This window comes from Ipomoea nil, unplaced genomic scaffold, assembly GCF_001879475.1.
Source record: "Ipomoea nil cultivar Tokyo-kokei standard unplaced genomic scaffold, Asagao_1.1 scaffold2441, whole genome shotgun sequence".
Taxonomy (NCBI): domain Eukaryota; kingdom Viridiplantae; phylum Streptophyta; class Magnoliopsida; order Solanales; family Convolvulaceae; genus Ipomoea; species Ipomoea nil.
The window spans coordinates 52,501-76,155 of NW_017618869.1; the positions used below are offsets into that span (position 1 = coordinate 52,501).

General features: G+C 39.7%; 1 protein-coding gene across 1 annotated transcript; it reads left to right on the top strand.

Moving 5' to 3' along the window:
- Window positions 1-15,373: 15,373 nt before the first annotated feature.
- LOC109152546 (uncharacterized mitochondrial protein AtMg00810-like) lies at window positions 15,374-16,132 on the top strand. The gene has a single exon (XM_019300247.1). The coding sequence runs from the start codon at window positions 15,374-15,376 to the stop codon at window positions 16,130-16,132; it is 759 nt and encodes a 252-aa protein (XP_019155792.1).
- The last annotated feature ends 7,523 nt before the right edge of the window (window positions 16,133-23,655 follow it).

Genomic DNA, 23,655 nt, shown 5'->3' on the forward strand with positions numbered 1-23,655 from the left:
CCCCCTGCATAGGTAATTATATAACCTGAAGTAGATTTCCTGGTGTCAATGTCCCCGGCCATATCTGAATCAGTGTATCCGGCAAGAATAGATTTCTCTGTACCAAAACACAAACTCAGACTTGAAGTACCCCGAAGATATCTAAGAACCCACTTCACAGCATCCCAATGTTCTCTCCCTGGATTTGAGAGAAATCTGCTAACAACACCCACTGCATGAGCAATATCTGGTCTCGTACATACCATGGCATACATCAAACTACCAACAGCTGAAGAATAGGGAACTCTTTGCATTTCTTCATTCTCTTTCTCACTAGAGGCACATTGCTTCTTACTTAACTTGAAATGTATACCAAGAGGTGTATTCACTGGCTTAGCTTTATCCATACTAAATTTCTCAAGTACTTTCTCTATATACTTCTCTTGAGATAACCACAACTTCTTGTTCTTCCTGTCACGAATGATCTTCATCCCAAGAATTTGCTTTGCTGGTCCCATGTCCTTCATAGAAAAGGACTTACTCAACTCTTGTTTCAACTGTTGAATTCTTGAAACATTGCGACCAACAATCAACATATCATCAACATAAAGCAACAATATAACAAAGTCATCATCAGAGAATCTGTTTACAAAAGCACAGTGGTCTGAAGAAGTCTTCTTGTACCCATGCTTACTCATAACAGAAGTAAACTTTTTATACCACTGCCTCGGAGCTTGCTTCAATCCATACAAACTCTTCTTTAACCTGCAAACAAAATCCTCTTTCCCTTTGACTTTGAATCCCTCAGGTTGCTCCATATATATCTCCTCATCTAAATCACCATGGAGAAAAGCTGTCTTTACATCCATCTGCTCAATTTCTAAATCCAAACGAGCTGCTAGACCCAACACAACTCTAATGGATGAAAATTTCACAACAGGAGAGAAAATTTCATCAAAATCAATACCTTTCTTCTGGCTAAAACCTTTCACCACCAGTCGAGCTTTTAATCGTGGAACTGAAGTGCCCTCTTCATGTTTCAATCTGTAGACCCACCTGTTCTTCAAAGCTTTCCTGTTCTTTGGTGCCCTTACCAACTCAAAGGTATCATTTGCATATAGGGAATTCATCTCATCCTGCATAGCCTCAAGCCATTGTCTCTTTTGCTCACTCTCCATAGCTTCTTCATAGAACTCAGGTTCTCCCCCATCAGTTAATAGCACATACTGACTGGAAGAGTAACGAGTAGATGGTCTCCGTTCCCTGTTAGACCTTCTAGGAGGATCAACTGGAACCTGCGAAGGAACTTCTTGTTCCTGGTGCACAACATCATCAACATGACCATCCACATCAGCTGTATCATCCTGAAAGTCTGGTACAAGATCACCGTTCTGGCCATTCTCTTGAACCTCATCAACATCATGTGTATCTTCGCTGGAAACTGGCTCACAGTCAACCAAACTTCCGCTGTCTTGAGATTCTGGCTTTCTCACTTTGTCAACATCTTCAATGATTTGATCTTCAAAGAACACTACATCACGGCTTCTCACAAGCTTCTTGTCAACTGGATCATACAGCTTGTAGCCAAATTCATCAAGACCATAGCCAATGAAAATGCACTGTCTAGTCTTCGAGTCCAACTTAGATCTTTCATCTCTCGGGACATGCACAAATTCCTTACAACCGAAGACTCTGAGGTGATCATAAGAAACTTCCTTTCCACACCAAACCTTATCAGGAACTTCATTATTCAAAGCAATAACGGGAGATAAGTTGATAACATGAACAGCTGTGGAAACTGCCTCTGCCCAAAAAGAACTAGGCAACTTTGCGTCATCAAGCATACATCTGACTCTCTCCATAATTGTCCGATTCATCCTCTCTGCTAAGCCATTTAATTGAGGAGTTTTAGGAGGAGTTTTCTGATGTCTAATACCGTGCATTCTACAATACTCATCAAATGGGCCACGATACTCACCGCCATTGTCAGTACGGATGCACTTCAATTTCTTCCCTGTCTGTCTCTCAACAAGGGCATGAAACTCTTTAAACACACCAAACACATCACTTTTGTGCTTCAAAGTGTAAACCCAGAGTTTCCTAGAATAATCATCAATGAAGGTCACAAAGTAAGATGCACCTCCAAGTGATCTAACCTTCATTGGTCCACACACATCAGAATGTATCAACTCAAGTGGCTCCGGCTTCTTCGAAGGAGAATTGCTCATAAAAGAAACTCTTTTTTGTTTCCCTGCCAGGCAATGAACACATCTGTCCAATCTAGCTTCCTTTACTCCTGAAAGCTTCTTCTTCTTGGCAAGGTAATCAATCCCCTTCACACTCATGTGGCCAAGTCGTTTATGCCACAATTCTGATGCACATTCTTTTGCTGCCACATTCACTGAATCACCAGAAATAGAGCTTTGTAAAGAGTACAAGTTAGAAGACTTGTTACCTCGTGCAATAACCAGCGAGCCTCTAGTGATTTTCCAATGTCCATCACCAAAGAAACAACAAAAACCATCATCATCGAGTTTTCCTGTAGAAATGAGATTCAGTCTGATACCCGGTGCATGCTTTACATTTTTAAGTTCCAGCTTTGTGCCATTGCTGGTCTCAAGACAAACTGTACCGGTACCAATCACCTTCACCTGACCATCATCACCCATTCTTAGCTCTCCAAAATCACCTGGAGTATATGATGTAAAGAATTCCTTCCTTGGTGTAACATGGTAAGATGCGCCTGAATCTACAATCCAAGTTGTCTCATGGCATGCAACATTGACGGCGTTCTCATCACAAGCAAGAAGCAAATCTGCTCTAACTGTTGCAACCTGGTTCTCTGTGTGATCATCTTTGTTGTCTTGCTTCTGTTCCCTTTTCAACTTGAAGCAATTTTTCTTGATGTGACCCTTCTTGCCACAATGATAACATTCAACATCCTTGTGCCATGACCTTGACTTACTTCTGCTTTTATCTCTACCCTTCTGACCCCTTTGTTTGTTTCTCCCCCTATCATTTGTAACCAAAATATCTGACTGAGAAGTGGAGGTGTCTTGAGATCTTCTTCTTGACTCTTCATTCAAGATACCACTCTTGACATACTCTATGGTCACAACACCGTTGGGAGCAGAATTGGTCAAAGAAACCCGATGTGTTTCCCAAGAATCAGGTAGAGTGTTAAGCAACCAGAGACCAAGTACCTCATCCTCAAATTTGATGCCCATGCTAGACAACTGATCAAGAACACCCTGAAAATCATTGACATGATCATTGATCAATGTACCTTCCCTGAATCTTAGATTCATCAATTGTTTTAGCAAAAACAATTTGTTATTGCCTGTCTTGGAAGAATATAGGGTCTCAAGTTTATCCCACAGGCTTCTGGCATGTTTCTCGTTGATAATGTGATTCATAACATTATCTTCAACCCATTGGCGAATATAACCACAAACTTGTTGGTGCTCAAAGTCCCACTCTTCGTCTGACATGCTTTCTGGCTTTGCAGTTGCAAACACAGGTAGATGTAATTTCTTCAAAAACAAAAGATCCTTCATCTTGGCATTCCAAATGTGATAATTTCTACCATTCAATCGTACCATATTACTCATATTTGTCTACATGTCAAATGTACCCAATCAACAACCTGGGCTCTGATACCACTTTGTTGGGAAAATCCCACTTCCTGCGACAATGAAAAATCACAGAACCGACAGGAGCACAAACACAAGATGATACACAATAGCCAATAATAAATATCAAACACAAGAACACACGATTTACGTGGAAAACCCCAAATCGGGGAAAAAACCACGGGACCACCACCAACCAAATAATCCACTATAATAAATCTTGGGTACAAAGTTTCAGGCTACCACACGAGCCAAACATCCACAAATCATCAAATACAATAATTCTAGGCCAAAGACTTCTATTATATTCCACGGGCCTAAACAGAATACCAACTAGTACTTAAAATATTCAACCACCACAAGCAAGATGAAAAGAATACAAATAGTACGAGAATACCCAAAAGATGCCTAGAACAAATAAGCTGACCTCCAAAATATTTGATGAAGAAAATACCCAAGAAGTTGGCAAACCTCACCACTCTTCTCGTCTCTCTGTCTGCCGAACAGAATAATGAAAGATGAAGGAAAAGTTTCGCAGCACACACACTAGTCATCTTCTTCCACTGCCGCAACATATATATATTGTTGGAGAATGAAACATAAGGAATCTTTATTTCCTTAACCAAAATAACTCAACTTCTAATAATAAGGAAATTTTCCTTACATCATTATGCCGCACCACTCATTCCATAAATCATCCATATATTCCTAAGTCCTAATTAAATATTATTATATTATATAAATATAATAATAATAATTAGGGCTCAATATGAGAAGAAGTCCAACAAAATATAGTGGATACAAATTGGCTTGGTCCAAACATGAGCTATTTACCACATAGGAGGGAAGCCCAACCCAACACAAAGAATGTGGGGAAAAGAGTTTTTGACTTCATCTCACAAAGGATTTTTATATTCAAAGCCAAATGTACCAAACCTCTACTATTTTCTCCATTAATGAATCTTAAAATAATAAGCAACGATGTTTAGGCAATTATGGAGTTTATTGTGGCCATGCTAACAAAAGTTATAGGCCAGGCAAGCCAATGAATCCTTATAGATAAGGATGTCATTTAATTATTAGTTGTCGTTCATCAAAAAAATTTATAGGTCATAAAACTAGTAAGGTGTACATAGTAGTGACCCTTCTAGCTATCCCAAAAGTTTTTATTGGTACTTTTTATTACGGAGTAAATGTTTAGTTAATAGTGAGGAGGCCTACATGGTTGATGGAAGATGCGGGTAATTTCTTTATCAAAAGGGGCATTATAGAGGGTGGTAGCTTGAGGTGAGTTAATTGGTCCTCATCAAGGGAGGGATATATGGTTGGCCTAGTTTAAACTCATCAATATTGATGAGGTGATGAAAGCAACCTTGGGGTTGGCAAGTGGGTGGGGAAGGGGTACATAGCTTCGTTAGCGACCATCTTGGTATCATAGATGGTTCACAAGGTCAATATGAAAATTGGATTGACCAATAATTTCACTATTGAACTTTGGGAGCTCAAGGAGTGTAATCGGCTTGCGAGAGAAGGGGTTGCGTAACGTTGTGGTAGAGTTGGACTTGGAGGCTATGGTTAAGATCATTCAAGGGTATGTAAACACGAATCATGAGTTGTCTGTAATTGCTTATTGTAAAAATCTAGGGGTACGGTTATGATGGAAGAGAATAAGTATGCTGACTTTCTGGCAATTTTGGACGATGTGGGAAACGAGGGAATAGTTTTTATGAGTCATCCTCGAGACAAAATGAAGGATCTTTTGTTCGACGCTCTGGGATGAGAGTCTCAATTCAGATGACTAAATGAGAGTGATGACCTCCGTGTTACACATACAAACCAAATTCAAGTATCACTATTAATTTACTTTCATGCATTTTATATTTTTTGTTAAATGTGTGATTATTATTCTTATCGTCCAATATCGCATATTTTATTACAATAACTCCACCACACACATAAATCGATGAATGTTGCAATTAGATTCAAACTGTTACAGGATAGGTACAATATACTAACACAACTAAACTATCGTAACTTAACCCTGTAGACTAGGAATACAAATAACAATAGCCTAATATATCTCACAAAATCAACATTAGATTGTACGGTGTTGTTCCAACAAAACTTATAACAACTAGTAATTAACCTGTGCGATGCACGTGAAAAAATAAGATTATAATCTTTTTAAAATGGTTACTTTAAGTAGTTATAGAAATAAAACATAAATGTATATATGTTCGTGTGTGATGCACGGTCTTTAAGATTACAATATAATACAAATATACAAATATTAAAGAAACGAAAAATATATAAATATTAATGAAACAAAATAAAAGAATGAAAATTAAAATAAATGAACTACATTAATAAATAACAAATTGTTTAGGGGATTACAAATTATATATTCATAATTTTTCAATTGAAATGCAGAAAATTGTACACTTCATTATTTTTCCTCCTTTTACAGATTCAACACAGCTCCCTGTAAAAGTGCAATCTAGTGTTTTCAATTCTAAGCTTCCTCTCACTTTAACTTTCAACTCTAGACAGGCAGGCACTGCTGCCCTCCACAGCCTAGTTCGCCCATCATTTCAGTCTTTCTCCTCCGTATACATGAACTTGTTTCATGAATTGTGAAGAGTGATGACTTATTTATAGTGTTATGTTTATAGAAGCATTCATTTCAAAATTAATGTTTAGTCTTCAACAGTCATCTACTCATCTTCCATTTAAATTTCATGTATTGAATATATTATTAAATGTGATATTAGAGAATAATTCAGATATAATATTTTATATTTTGATTTACTTATCTGAACAACAATTAGGCGGAACTATTAGATTCTACTTTATTATAGTAGAAGAAAAGATGAGAGATAATTAGCTAGATTAGTATAGTTGCACAAAATCTAAGTATTTATTATAATACAATGTAATAAAGTCCGTAGTATTAAAAAAAAATATTTATTATAAAAACACCTCCATTTTATCAGAAAAGAAAAACTAAGCATTAAGAATTACATAAATTATTCTCACATTGTTAAAGTTTAAGCATTATACATAAGGTTCAATAATAAACAAGGTTGGGTGTAATTTTTCTCTGGGATACAAAAATAGGATGCATTTGAAAAGTATGCATAGATAGGAAAAGAGTATAATGGAACTCGTGTTTGATGAAGAAAAATGGACTTCCAGAATGCATGTTAGTTTTTTTTGGGAAAAAAATGTTTAAAAGGTAAAAAACGATGTTATTATACGTGTATATGTATAGTATTGTAACAATAATGGAAAATAGGTAGTACTATATCAATATATGTATACTTGCTGTTAACCTCATTCATTCCTTAATCATTTATAAAGCATAATAGTTAGTTAATTAGTATGTAGTAATTATTACAGAATAATTTAGAAAGTTAAATGTAATTAAAAATTATTTGTAATTAGTGTTTACTAATAATGAAAAATAAATGTTTATTTATTAGGAATCAAAAAAGTAATGAAATTAGTAATAATTACATAATCAGTACATTTTTTTTTTACTTAGATAAGATTAGTAATTATTCTTTAGTTGTATTATAATAAGATAAAATAATTTATGACTACATTAATAATGTTAAATAATTTATAGTCAAATTATTTATAAAATAATATTACTTAATACGTAAAAATTTAAGAAATAAATATAGTAATAATAATATGCTTGCAACTAAAAGAGAGTGATGAATTGTTGTGTTCATAATTATGATTCATTCAACAAGTTAAGTTGACCATACATGTTGTCATGAATGTTATATTCAACCGACCATGGATAAATATTCTCAACATTATATAGTTACCAATCAACATCATTAGTACGACATGGTTCAAACTCTAATTGTTTTTTAGGTTAATATTTAATATTTTAGTATTAACTATTAAAGTATTAAATAGTTTATAATTGTCTAGTCTTAAAAAATTAAAAAAAAAAATTTAAACCAAATTGTTAAAAAATAAAAAAATAAAAAAAAAATACGTGGGTGCCTAGGCACCATTTAGGGATGTCAACGGGCAAGGCGGAGCGGGAAGCATACTCCCGATCCCCTCCGCTGACTTTCTCCCACACTCCCCGTCCCCGTCCCGATCCCACTGGGAAATCGAAAATCCTCCCCATGCCCATCCCCACGAGGATTATCCGGGGGGGGGGGGGGGGGTGAAATCCTCAACCCTATTTATAACGTATCCACACACAATTCTATTTAAGTGCACACACACAACACAATCCAAGTGCACGTACACCAAAATGTTTAACATCTTTTCTTACACAAATTAATTCTGCAAATTATGGCACACACAGGGTAACCCATGTGTACACAGTCAACCCAAGTTCACACCAACTTGTTTTACGCCTTTTCATCCACACAGTCATTATTTACGTTATGGCACACGCAGTTTAACCCAAGTGCACAACATAGTCTTTAACATCAATCCGGTTTTCGTGAATTCATTTTTCCAGTAGTTTTGCACATTATGGCACACATAACACAATCCAAGTGCACACCAAAATGTTTAACGTCTTTTCATACTCGAACTAATTCTGCAAATTATGGCACACACAGTTCAACCCAAGTGCACACCCTAATCTATCAACCTAAGTGCACACCAACTTATTTTGCGTCTTTTCATCCACATACTCATTATTAACGTTACGGCACACACAGTTTAACCCAAGTGCGCAATATAGTCTTTAACGCCAATCTGGTTTCGGTGCATGCACACATTCGTTATCCTAAGTGCACACGGTATGTCGTATATCAGTTTTCTTGAGCATCATGACACAAACTCGTTGACCCAAGTGCACACACAACACAATCCAAGTGCACACCATAGTCTATCACATCAACCTGTTTTATTTCTCTTTATGCACTCATTACTTTTGCTCGCTATGGCACACACACTTTAACTCAAATGCACACCGTAACCTATTAAGTAAAATTGTTCTGCTCATTATGTATTACATTATCATATTTTACGACTTGTTCTGCTCATTATTAACTATAATAAGCTCCACATCAACATAATGAATGCTAAAACTCTAACCCCATAAGCCTTATGCCATACTTTAGAGGTGAGTCCAAACCCAACCGGAAAGAGAGGATCATAGTTATCGCCGGCGTTTATTTGCTGTTGGTCGACTTAGTGGATGCATTTGCTAAAATTAAATTACATTACCTTCATTGACGGCGGCGTCCATGTTTTCGATGTAACGTTGGAATGCATTTGTTGTGTTTTCCCTGCCGTCGACACCTACGCATGCAATCTAGTTGTATTCTCCTAATTGATTCCAAACTTCTAAACAATACTTCCTTAGTTTGGACACCTAAAATCAAGGAAAATATCAGGATAAAATCTTTCTATTTAAGTGGATGTTGAAGAGGATTGCATCATTAACCCTGTAATTAATTACAGTTATTCTGCTAATTAAAATTTTAATATGATCTTGTCCATTGATTATCAAATTTTGGATGGCTTAGATTAGTTCTTATGTTCCTACCTAACAAATGGTTCTCACTTGAAGCCTCCCCTATAAAGGATCAAATGATGACTCATCCTTAAGTGAGAACGTGAGGACTAATCTTGTGCGTTTGTGTTTTTTATTTGGATGGCCCAGATTTGAGTTCCTAAGATGACATGGATTGACTTTTTTGTTAAAGTGGAGTAGTAGTGTCCTTTTTTTTTTTTAAGTGTGAACACATGTGTAATCTTTGGCCAAATTGGTTTCCTATTTTCTTGGATCATCATCGTTGCAATTTGGAGCCGCGATATCTTCATCATTGATTGAGTGTTCGCTCATGCAAACTAATCAGTATTTTTTATTTTTTTTCGCTTGTTCTTTTGTGTATAATATTGTCTATATTTGGATGGTCGTGTATATGTACAAATTCCTGGGTAGTACAATTGTGCATTCGTGTGTGCTGATTGTGCAACCTAGTGTTGTAAGTTGTGCACCGTAGGCTAGAGAGTTGTGCATTATAGCACATAGTTCAGTGCATAGTAGGACATTGGGATGTCCACTGTAGAATTTTTTTGGTGGGGTTTGAATGCACAACAATAAAGATATCGATTCACAATACTCAGTATAGGAATGCACAACATTTTGTATAGGAATTCACATCTTTTAATAAGACTAATTTACCTTAAATTTATATATTTTAATATTTTAAAGAGATTTGTTTCCTTAATCCGTGTGATTTGTTCCTTTTATTCTCAGCCATACATCATTCTGATTCAATGGTCTAGATTACTCCTCACGTCTTCACCTAAGATTAGGTCCTCACCTTATCCGGACCATATATATATATATATATATATATATATATATATATATATATATATATATATATATATATATATATATATATATATATATATAGGGATGCACTCAGGTGCGAATAAGTGCTTAGGAGGGAAATGCGAACGAATCAGCGCGCGACACGTGTCCAGATCTAATAACTTAAAAAAAACACGGTGGCATTTTCATAAATAATTGAACATCGAAGTACAAGTAAAATCACTTACAAGTGCACCTACTTTCACCTATAAGTGCATGTAATTTTGCCTTGTTAGCATTCACTTTCCACAAACATTCATGCACCTGGGTGTGCTTATAACTATATGTGCAACTATTTATAACTATAGGTGCAACTACTTATAACTATAGGTGCACCTACTTTCACCTATAAGTGCATGTAATTTTGCCTTGTTAGCATTCACTTTCCGCAAACATTCATGCACCTGGGTGTGCTTATAACTATCTGTGCAACTATTTATAACTATTGGTGCAACTACTTATAACTATAGGTGCACCTACTTTCACCTATAAGTGCATGTAATTTCTCCTTGTTAACATTCATTGATCTGAGTTCAGCGGGTAGTAATACCCCTGAAAACCACTCGCAAACATTCATACACCTAGATGCAACTACTTATAACTATTTGTGCAACTACTTAGAACTATAGGTGCAACTACTTAGAACTATAGGTGCAACTAAGTATTGATGCTCAGTGTAAATTTTTACTTGCACCTATAATACATTTTACATGCACCTGTAATACATTTTACTTGCACTTCGATGTTCAATTATTTACGAAAATGTCACTGCGTTTTTTAAAAAAATCAGTGTTTCTCATCCATTAGATCTGGACACGTGGACGAACAGAATTCATTCCTATTTCGCGCCTGGGCGAAGCATTCGCACCAGAGTGCGATTATATGTATATATATATATATATATATATATATATATATATATATATATATATATATATATATATATATATATATTATCAAAAAATTAATTATAATTATGAAAAATTTAACGACACATGTTTAATTGTAATTAACTTAATTTTCATAATAATTATTAGTCAATTATACTAATATCTATGCAATAAATTCCTTAATTACCATAATAATTATTAAGTAATTATAGTAACATTGCGAAATTATACTTTTATAACTTAAGTATTACATATATTTACATGCACTTGCAGGTGAAAGTACAGGCATTGCATGCACTTGTTGATGAAAGTAGGTGCATCCGATCAATCAATGTTAACAAGACAAAATTACATGCAAGAAAAATGTATTATAAGTGCATGTAAAATGTACTATAGGTGCAAGTAAAATTTACACTGAGCATCAATACTAAGTGCACCTGTCGATATAACTAAGTGCACGAATGTTAATAAGGTAAAGTTACTTGCACTTGTAAGTGAAAATAGGTGCACTAGTAAGTGATTTTACTTGCACTCTTTACTTGCAAAGATGCACCAGCTACTTACACTTATAACACATTTACTTGCACTAAAGTTTAAATTATTTACAAAAATGCCACCGCGTCGTTTTTTTTAAATTACATCTGATTCGTTGATCTCGACACGTGGATGGCTAACATGCATTCGCATTTCTCTCCTGGGCGCTTATTCGCACAGGAGTGTGACCCTATATATAAATAATTTTATATTGTGTGTATTTGGCTAGTATTATTTGAAAAAAAAAAATATGACCAAGTAATTGTAACTTATAAAAACATTAAGATTGACAGTAGTGACACTATTTCAACTTATTTTAGTTGTCACTAAATCACTTTTTTTTTGTAATAACATATTTCGTCACCAAATGTACATTTATTGTGACGACTATTGATATCACTCAAATGCTACTTTTAGTGTACGTCAATATTGTCACAAAAGTTTTAGTAATTGTGACAACTTTTCAAAAGTCGTCACTGCTACAATAGTGACGGAAGATATAGTAACGACAGGTGACGACTTCAAAAATTGGTCACTAATATTAATATTGACCAAAATCGATAGTTTTGGTGACTTCTGTTATCACTAAATGTGAAATTTCTTGTAGTGACTTTCACACTAATCTTATAATCAAATAAATGTACGCTTTCAAATATTAGATTTGTTTATAATTTAATCTTTAATTTTATTATCCAAATATAAAAAAAAAATTAATGCTCACCACTGCGTAACGATGAAGTTGACGTCCAAAAATTTCCTTTTTTGGCGGATGCAACTCCTTCCATTCCTTCGAGGCCAGGAGCTCACCGGTTTCGTCGATGGGAGTTACCCCTGCCCGCCGGAAATGATCGTTGCCGATCAGTCTTCCGGTACCACCTTTGCGACGCCGGCCACGATGGTTCCTAATCCCGCGTTCCACGCGTGGGTGAAGCAAGATCAAACCATCATCTCCCTCCTCATCTCAGCGATGTCGGACGAGGTGTTGCACCTCGCTCTCGGACGGCACACCTCCGCCGACATCTGGGCCTCCGTCTCGTCGGCGCTCGGATCTACCAGCGAAGCCCGTTGCATCAACCTTCTCGGGCAGTTCCAGCACCTCCGGCAAGGGAACGCCACGATCGCCAATTACATCGCACGAGTCGATGTGCTCGTCGAGTCCCTCATCCAGGCCGGCCGGCCATTATCGCTCATGGAGCAGACGTTGTATGTCATCCGTGGGCTTCGACCGGAGCTGAAGTCGCTGGCCACCAGCCTGACGGCGACCGGTGCACAGGTGACCTTGTCTGCCCTATCCGATTTCCTCCAAGCCCATGAGTTCATCCTTGTGGATGACTACCCATCGGTGGACGGGGCGGCTTCTCACACGGCGTTGTATGCGGGAACCGGCAGAGGTTCGCACGGCGGAGGCGGGCGGTAGTCCGCGAACCAGCAGCACCGTGGCGGTGGAAATGGCCGCGGCAATCGCGGCGGGAACCAACAGCATCGCGGCGGACGTGGAGGCCGTGGGGGACCGCGCTGCCAGATTTGCCGGTCACACGGCCACTCCGCTGTATATTGCTTCATGCGCTACAGTACGCAACCGCCGGCTCAGGCGCATGTAGCAATCTCTGGTGAAGCCCCGCAGGTTCCGCAACCCCATCCGGCGGACAATTGGTATCCCGACACCGGTGCGACGGCCCACGCTACTTCGGATGCTGCTATGATGGGGCAATCGGATGAGTATACAGGTTCAGATGTTTTGTGGGTGGGCAATGGCGCAGGTTTGGAAATTACACGAATCGGTCAAGCATCAATCCCATCCGAGTCAAAATGTTTAAATTTAAACAATATATTACATGTTCCTAATCTTTCTGTCCCGCTGTTATCTATCCATAAATTTACTTCAGATAACAATGTTTTTTTCGAATTTCACAATAATTTTTTTGTTGTGAAGGACTCCACAACCCGGGCGGTTCTGCTTAGAGGTTCCACATCGGGCGGATTATACAAGCTCCCGGTGTCTCGGTCCAGTTTCGCGTTTGTCAGTTCCCGGGCCACTCCCAACATATGGCATCAAAGGCTTGGTCATCCGCATAAGCAAGATTTAAATAAAGCCTTACAAAGCTGTCCGGTGTCGTCCAATAAAAATGTATCAATCGAGTCATGCGTTGCTTGTCAGCTTGGAATGTCATCCCGCTTTAAATTAGACAGTGTACCACGGGCTAGTCAAAATGTATTAGATTTAGTCTATACTGATATTTGGGGTCCTTCACCCGTAGTATCAGTTTGTGGTTATCGTTACTTCTGTTTATTTGTAGATGACTATTCCGGTTTTTGCTGGTTTTATCCGCTTCAGGTAAAATCTGATTTATATAAAGTGTTCGATGTGTTTCGTGTTCTGGTAGAGCGACAATTTTCGCGCTCTATCAAATCCATACAGTTCGATCTAGGGGGTGAGTACCGTAAGTTACACAATACACTCCAAAGTCTGGGTATTAATCATCGTCAATCATGCGCTTATACGCATGAACAAAATGGTAGAGTAGAGCGGCGTAATAGACACGTTGTCGAAACGGGCCTAGCTCTACTCGCAGGTGGCAAAGTACCCCATGAATACTGGGACTATGCTTTTGAAACCGCCACCTGCCTAATTAACTACTTACCCTCCTCAGCACTAAAATATGAAAGCCCATACACAAAATTGTTCAAAGTCAATCCCCCATACACTTTTCTTCGAGTATTCGGGTGTCGCTGTTACCCACATCTGCGCCCTTATAATCGGCATAAGATTGAGTACAGGACTACCCCATGTGTCTTCCTAGGTTACCCGGTTTCGTTTAGGGGATATCGATGTGTAGACTTGACTAGTGGAAAAGTCTATATCTGCCGTCATGTTCGCTTTGACGAAACTATCTTTCCCTTTGATACAGGGTGCTCTCAACAGGTGCCTACACCACCGGCACTACCGTGGGCTATTGTTCCAGTGGCTCAACCCCCCGCTACCTCAGAAGCAGTCACACCTATCGCTACTGATTCCCGTAGCAATGAACCAGTACCCCTTGCTTGTGAGCCCCCACAGCTGGCTATCATACACGCCGCTCCAGCCAGGACACGAAGGACCCGAACTCAGCCTCAGAGTCGGGATCATGTCATGAGACTGCGTCACATGACAAAAGGCACAGATGAGCCATTTCATGCGTTGACTGCTGTTGCTGACCCAACTTGCTATTCTCAGGCTGTCGGTCATGCACATTGGCATGAAGCTATGGACTAGGAGTTCAATGCTCTCCTACATAATAACACCTGGCGTTTGGTCCCTCCACAACCTCACATGAACATCATTGGCTGCAAGTGGGTGTTTCGGACTAAACGTACAGCCACCGGGTCCATTGAGCGCTATAAGGCTCGTCTGGTGGCCAAGGGGTTCAACCAGGTAGCGGGTGAGGACTTCTTTGACACATACAGTCCTGTGGTCAAACCCACCACGGTACGGTTGCTATTTTCTTTGGCTGTATCTCATCAGTGGACTCTACGCCAGCTAGATGTCCATAATGCTTTTTTGAACGGACATTTAGAGGAAACTGTGTATATGAAGCAGCCTCCGGGGTATGAGGACCCAACTGTGCCTGGTCACGTATGTCATCTACAGCGGTCCTTGTGTGGCTTGAAACAGGCCCCGAGGGCATGGTTCAAACGTTTGCACGACCTCCTATTATCTGCAGGTTTTGTGTCTTCCAAGACCGATGTTTCGCTGTTTTACTACTCAGCAGGTGTGTCTCGGATTTTTCTCTTGGTCTACATAGACGATATCATAATGATGGGCAACGATTCCAAATTAATAGACACACTGTTGCGTCAGCTTTCTACGGCTTTTAAAATTCGGGATCTCGGCACACCGAGTTTTTTCTTGGGTATTGAGATGATTTCGGCAGGGGGGCAATGTAATACTTTCACAACGTCGTTACATGTCAGATCTCCTAGGGCGGTCCGGTATGGTTGATTGCAAGCCGCTTTCAACGCCTGCCTCTGTCACGAAGTTAGTAACGCCGACTGATGAGCTATTTGATAATCTGACTCAGTATCGCCGTATCGTTGGGGCATTACAATATTTGACCATCACAAGACCGGATCTAGCTTTTTCAGTCAACCGCCTCTGTCAACATATGCATTCTCCCACAACAGAACATTGGGGTTTAGTGAAGCGAGTTCTCCGCTATATTAAGGGGACTCTGGACTATGGGTTGCAGCTTACTCCGTCCTCCACCTCTGGCATTCATGCTTTCTCGGACTCTGACTGGGCCGGTTGTCCTATAGATCGGAAGAGTACAAGTGGGTTCGCAGTGTTTTTAGGTACTAACCTGATCTCTTGGCTCTCGAAGAAGCAACGCACTGTTGCACGGTCTTCTACTGAAGCAGAATACAAAGCTCTGGCTGACGTCTCCGCCGAGGTCACTCGGGTAGTCTCTTTGTTACGCGAGCTTGGGTTATACTCTGGGGGTCCAGCAACATTGTGGTGTGATAATCTTGGGGCCACCTATCTCTGTGCTAATCCCGTTTTTCACGCCAGAACCAAGCATGTGGAAATTGACTACCATTTTGTGCGTGACAAGGTTGCTTCTGGGGAGTTTGTTGTGAATTATGTTTCGACCACTGATCAACTAGCCGACATCTTCACCAAACCGTTGTCTACACCGAGGTTTACAGCATTACGCGACAAGCTCAATGTTGTGTCTACCACACCTTGTGCTTGAGGGGGTGTGTTAGTATTATTCATATTATTATTATTGTTATAGTTTTATTATATAGTTATATAATATGTGGTGTACAGTGTATCTAGACTATTAGTCAGGAGTTGTTAGAAGATAGTTATTAAGATAACTTGTAATCCGATTGTTTTGTTAATGATCAATTATTCTCTCTAATCATATGTACATTTAGAATATATGAGTTTTTGGTTTATTAATATAATTATCCAAGCGCTAGCTAGCCATCCATGCACCTCCATCATAAGCCCAAAGCCCTCTTCCTTCCTTCCCCAAGCCTTATGAACATACATTCCCTCAAGCCTTGTGGGCGTATCTTCTTTCCTTCTCTCTAGCCCAATTCCACCGATTCACCTTTTTTATTTTTATTGTTTTTATTCATTGAACCTTCAAGAATACCTAACTCGATAGCCCCACGACCCCATCAAATTCATTTACAAAAATGACTTTAATTTTTTATAGTTGTGTACATTCACCCAATGGTCTTTATTATAGGCATATATTTAACATATATACTATAATGATTATGAAGTAATTCTTTCAATGTTCTTTCGGGGACATATTTTAAAAATTGTTGGTTTTAACTTTAAATCTTGATCCTTCTAAAATGATTAAAAAATGGAGTATAACCTGGTGGTATTACCATGAAAAAAAAAACGTTATAATATGATGCCTACTAAGCCATACACATTAACCATATGATAAACAAATTAAAATCACTTCTTAATCATAATATTTTGTTCTCCTCAAATATAGCTTAATTTCGTATTATAATATACACATCTTGTAAGACTTTCCCGTATAATATATATTATACATTATGAGTCTTACTTATGTGGTGCAAGTGGACTAGGCCCATTAAGTAATTGGTTGGACTGGACATTTAGGTTTAAGTCCTATTCCACCAATGTGCCTGTATAAAGCTTGTATTGATGGGATACAAGATATATGATTCATTATGGTAAGATTCATTATGGTACTCATACTGCTCAGAAAATACCAATACATCATCTAGGGTTCTGAGCCAAGTATGAGACAAAACGACTAACCCTATTCTGCAGATCTACTGTTCAAGAGGCAATACAAACAGGATATCAACCATGGCTAGAGATCTATAGTGCTTCCGCTTCCGCTACTACGAGTTAAGTTTCTCGTAGATTATTCTCTGTATAGTTAGATCTTGTTTAGATCTCACATTTGGTATCAAGAGTCTTTATCAATCTCTGCCCGGTTGATTGTTTTGCTTTCATCAACATTAATTTTTTGTTTATATACATTGAGTTTGTATATATTTGACTGCTGGAAATTATTTTTTAGCATTAAGCACAGTTTTAATTTTTTTATTTTTGGAACCACCGCCATCGGAATTTGGCCGGAGGAACGGCGACGACTGGTTCATGGGCGACGAAGGGTGATGTTGAGAGGTTCTCCGCTGTAAGCCTTGTTGTGGGGAGGACATAGCCATGGACGCAACTCTCCAGGCGCCCTGACTCTCTGGTTTTGGGTGGTGGTGTCCGCGAATTAGAGTTGCGGCGATAGGCGGCTTCAGCGGACCTAGCGCTGTGACGAGGTGAGATGGCGGAGACGGCACTGGGTTTGGATTCCGTGTTGGTGGCTTCGCTGTCTCTCTCCTCTCTCAGGCGATGCTGGTTGTTGCTCCCCCATCTTTGCGCTATTATTAAGGTCGACGACGAGCTGAGCGTGTTTAGCATGGTGGGCGTCGGTGATGCCTACGGAAATAGCTGGATGAGTAGTACATACGCCGTATGCATTCCATATTCCTATTAATTTGCAATTTATTTTTGTTATTATTATTTACCATATTTTAGTTGCCTTATTAATGGTTATACATATTAATTTTGGTCAATGGTGATTCTTTAGTCTAAAATTACCATATTAATATTACCTTAGTTAATATTATAATTAAATTATTTTTGGCAAATGGTAAATATATAGTAATTGCTTAATTTGGAATATTAATGTCCTTTAGTTTCTTTTTAATTTTGGCATTAAATTCATAATTAAATTGTTATTCAACTTAGGCAAATATTAAGTTTTAAATTTTGCTATTTGAATTTTAATTTAATATTTAAATGTATATTAAATTGCCTGAAGTATTGCAATTTGTTTAGGGTATATATATGAGTTAATATATATTAAAATGCAAAATCCAAGCATGCTAAGTATTTTTATAATTTTATGGCCCGTTTGGTTCACGGAATCAATTTGGAAGGAATAGGAATGCTATTCCATAAGGAATGGAATAGGTAAGGAATAGAATAGAGATTGTATTCTGTTGTTTGGTTCGCGGAAGGAATAGAAATAGAATATATGTTTAAAAGACGTAAATGTCCTTATAAATAATAATAATAATAATAATAATAATAATAATAATAATAATAATAATAATAATAATAATAATAATAATAATAATAACCCAAACCCACGACCCATTTGCAAGAAAATAATCCCTACCCATTTCCCTCTCCCCTAAATCAGACGCAGCAGACAGAGTGACCGGCATTGTCAGATTGGTGATCGGCCTCCGGTTGCGACATCCGATGGACTATGGCGTTCTTCGTCCTTGGAGTCTTTGCCGGCGACGGAATCTGTGCAAGGGCAATCGAAGGGGTCGCGGTTGAGGGATGAACAGTTCCCCCCAATCAGATTGAGGATCGCCTGTGGCACCCCGAAAATCCACATTCAATCCATGGATTAATTGAGTAATTAATCCTATTTTTATTTGAGGAATTAATTCCTAAAATCCTGATTTTAATACTCAAGGACTAGAATTTGACTAGTCAACCTTTAAGTTGTGTTATACCTTGTGCTTTGAGGGGAGTTCCCTTGTTCCTTACACTTTCTAAGGGTTAGTAAGGGCATTCTTGTCTTTTCACCAAGAGTTAGTATCGTAACCTAACCTAGAAGACTTCTTCATTTCATTCCCTGCAATTCTTAGAAAATAGTTCTACCTTCTCTCTAGAAAAGAAGTGTAGCATATTCTCCAAGCCAAGTTGAGACCCTTGTCAAGATTCCAAGATTCAACCTTACACCTATTTGGGCATCTAGGAGGGTAAGATCTAAGTTCATCTTGTGTTTTTGGTTCCATCTTAGTTGTCTTTTTCTTAAAGGTAGGATCTTTATGATCTTTTGGTTTAATCTTGAAGTGGGTTTGGAAAGTAAGCCTTGTGGAGAGCTTGTTGTGGTGTAAAGTGAAGTCTTTTGGTCTTCAAGAGGTAACCCATGCTCTACAAAACCTATTTTGCTTACCTATATTTGATTTCTTGGATTCTACATGTGTTTTGCAATGAAATGTGAGGGTTTATGCATTTGTCTTGTGATATTGCATATCTAGAGCTTGTGTTTAGGGTTCCTTTGTGCCATTGCTTGGCATTTTCCATGATTCAAGTCATTTTGTTGTGTTTGGTGAGATTTGGCATGTTTTGGACTTGAATTTGTGTTTGGAGAAGAAAATCCCCGAAGGGATTATTTTGCCCAGGAGTATGTACCCGCGGGCGGAACGGCGGGGAGAGCCCTACCCGCCGCCCACCCGCAGGTACATAGACTTGTGGGTAGTGTACCCGCGGGCGGAACGGCGGGGAGAGCCCTACCCGCCGCCCACCCGCAGGTACATAGACTTGTGGGTAGTGTACCCGCGGGCAGAACCACAGGTAGGGGCTTACCCGTGGGCCCACCCGCGGGGAACACGATGGTGGTTGTTCGGGATTTGTTCCCCGTGATTTGTTGGACTCGGTATTTGGTCTTTTGGCTTCCCGTTGTTCTTTTGTGGAACTATTTGAGTGTCTTCTTGATGTTTCGTACGTCTAGAACTATATGGTAGGTACCCATGTAGGACTTTGGTGTCTTGAATCGTGCTAAGTGTTCAACATTGTATTTCGTTGGACCAAGAGGTTGCTTGTGTGTTCCTCGGAACTATCTTGAGTTTCCCCGCTGATAAGCATGCTAGTTTGTTATCTTAATGCTAGCGTGTGTGTGGTTTGTACCTCCCGTTTGGTTGATGATAACTTGTGTTATTCATCGTTGTTGTCGTTGGGCTGTGACCCGTTCCTTGATTGAGTATGTTTCATACCTTCGTTGTAATCCGTTGTTTGACTCTCGTGTGAGTGGTGGTGCGTGTGTGGCTCTACCTGGATTGCACGATTAGTGGTATGGGACACTAGTCACCAAGGTATTGCAGCGGTCCTCATGGTGGCTGTGACGTGATTATGGAGTTGTGGCCTGAGTGATGGGTCCACCTTTTTGGGGGATAACATGTGTAATCCGGGCATGTGTTGCCATGATTGGTGGTGTTCGTTGGTGGTTGTTGGTGGGGGACGACGGTTCCGAGGGAATAAGGTTGGACTAAGAAGTACAGGGGTCCTGGAGGTAATGGTTGGAAAAGAAGGTACAAGGTTGGGGGTAACCATAAGGTTGGAACAGGGCATAAGGAAGGCATACCAACTCGTGATGGGTGATGTTGCGAGTTGTAAAGCCGGCGTTGTGTGATCTTCTCTCGTGACGTGTGTAGTCACGGAGGCTTGTGTTGTTATGGCATGTGTTGTCGTTGGGTGAGTCTTTATCCTTGTGTGTGGTTAACCTTTGTGGTTTGGGATGTGTTCCCGTGTTATCCTTGAGAGTGATGAGTCTTGTGTTGACAATTGATCTTGGTTTTGACTTATATATATGTATTCCGTTTCGAAAATGGTTTTTATGACTTATATCTATCTATTTATTATACTTAACGGTATTGGTGGGTTACCAGCATTATTCGCTGACCGGGCGTCGTCCCATGTTTACCTTTGTATCTTTCAGGTGATGTTTAGACGAGCGCAATGTCTAGAGCCTGGTAGCTTAGCACCTTTATCTTTGCTTTTTTGGCCTGTGCGCCAATGTAGTTAGACTGATGTTTTGGGATTGATGTACACACTTGCAGATTGTTTGCCGTAGCGTTTACCGTGTTTGGTAGACGTGGCGTGACACCCCGTTGGATTTCTTTTATCCAGTTTCGTTTTTATCTTCCGCTCTGCTAGTTTTGTCGCTTAATCTGCATGTGTTAAGGCTTTTATATAGGTCTTGTTTGGGGGGTGTTACAGTTGGTATCAGAGCCTAGGTTTGAGCCTAGGAAGAGTTAAGTCTAGACTTTCTAAGTGGTTTAGTGTGTTTTGAGACCCCTAAGCGACCTTAAGAAGCTAAGTGTTAGGCTTAAGACTCTAGGTTGCGCGGTGAGATGTGTGTTGTTTGCTGTCTTGCTTGTTTGCTTTCTTTTGGTAACCTCGTTGTTGTAGCAGAAGTCTGTGATGCCTCCTCGTCAGCGTATCGCAACGTTTGAAGACGTGGGTGAAGTGGTTAAGAAATCTCGGTTGGCCGAATCTAGCAATGCTTCAGGGGTGATTGATCGATGGATCCGGAGTGGTATGTCCACAAGAGTAAGTCCTAGTGCAGCTACCTTGCCAGCATTCTGAGATGTAAGAATGCATGGGAGGATAGAAGTTCATTATCCGGCGGAAGGGTCATCTCAAGAGAGGGTGCTTACCTTAAATGAAGTTCGAACAAGTGACAGTGACGTAGTAGTGGGAACCTTCCTTGTGCAATCCATGCCAACAACAGTCTTGTTTGATTCAGGAGCGTCTAACTCGTTCGTATCACCCGGCCTCGTGAAGAAGTTGAGCTTATCTGGGGGCATGGGAGTGAGGTTTAACGTGAAGGTAGCATCAGGAGAAGTTAGGATGTGTGACTGTCTTTTTGAGGGCATCAAGATCAATATCAAAGGAGAGGAGTTCCCTAGCGATCTAATCCAGTACGACTTGTACGGGATGGATGTGGTCTTAGGTATGGACTGGTTGGGGCCGTTTAGAGCCCAAATCTTGTGCAAAGATCAGAAGGTGGTGCTACGAGGACCCAACGGGAAAAGGGTGTCATACCGTGGAAAGATGGAAGAACCCGGGATTAAGCTAGTTTCTATGACAAAGATGAAGAAGTATGTGGATAAAGGCAACGAGTTATTCTTGTGTTCGGTCGAGAACTTGAAGGAAAAAGGAGAGGTAGCTCAATCTATACCCATAGTCCATGAATTAATTGATGTATTTCCCGAGGAAATACCGGGTATGCCTCCTACTAGGGAAGTGGAGTTCTCAGTGGACCTTATGCCAGGCACTTCACCCATTTCTAAAGCCCCGTATCGTTTGGCTACGCCAGAAATGCAAGAGCTGAAGACCCAATTACAAGAACTCCTTGATAAGGGTTACATCCGGCCAAGTACATTGCCATGGGGAGCCCCGGTTTTGTTTGTAAAGAAAAAGGACGAAAGTATGAGGTTGTGTATCGACTACCGGGAGCTGAACCAAGTTATTATCAAGAACAAATATCCCCTCCCAAGGATCGACGATTTGTTTGATCAACTCCGCGGCGCAGGAGTGTTTTCCAAGGTTGACTTGAGGTCAGGGTACCATCAGATAAAGGTAGCAGACAAGGACATTCCTAAGACTGCGTTTCGGACTCGGTACGGTCACTACGAGTTTACAGTTATGCCGTTTGGATTGACTAATGCCCCTGCAGTTTTTATGGACTTGATAAACAGAGTGTTCAAACCCCACCTCGATGATTTTGTGATCGTGTTCATCGACGATATTTTGGTCTATTCAAAAGATAAGAGAGAGCATGTTGGATATCTTCGGACGGTACTTCAGATCTTGAGGGAGAAGCAGTTATACGCCAAGCTCTCTAAGTGCGAGTTTTGGAAAGACAGTGTGACGTTTCTAGGCTACGTGACTGACAGTAGGGGGATTTCTGTGGATCCGGACAAGATACGGGCAGTGAAAGATTGGACTGTACCTTCATCGGTGTCGGAAGTAAGAAGTTTTCTTGGTTTAGCGGGTTATTATCGGAGGTTTGTTTTGGACTTCGCCAAGGTGGCTCAACCTTTGACTAAGTTATTAAGGAAAGAAGTGCCTTTCGTTTGTGATCAAGCTTATGAGTTAGCATTTCGAGATTTGAAGGAGAGGCTCACGACCGCTCCAGTCTTAATTTTGCCATCAGGAACGGAAGGGTTTGAGGTATACAGTGATGCGTCCAAGAAAGGACTAGGTTGTGTGTTGATGCAAAATGGGAGAGTGATTGCTTACGCCTCACACCAGCTTAAAGTTCACGAAGAGAATTACCCTACACACGATTTGGAATTGGCCGCCGTAGTGTTTGCTTTGAAAATTTGGAGGCATTATCTATATGGGGTGCGTTGCAAGATCTTCACGGATCACAAGAGTCTCAAATATATCTTCACCCAAAAGGATCTCAATATGCGGCAACGAAGGTGGTTGGAGCTCATCAAGGACTACGAGTTAGATATTCAGTATCACGAAAGAAAAGCTAACGTAGTGGCGGACGCCTTAAGTCGGAAATCGAAGCATACTGCTAGTTCTATTTGGGTAGTGGCAGATGAGCTTTGTAAGGAGCTTCAACGGATGAACTTGGAGGTGGTGGAACAGGGAGATGTTGAGACAGAAGTTCGTTGCTAT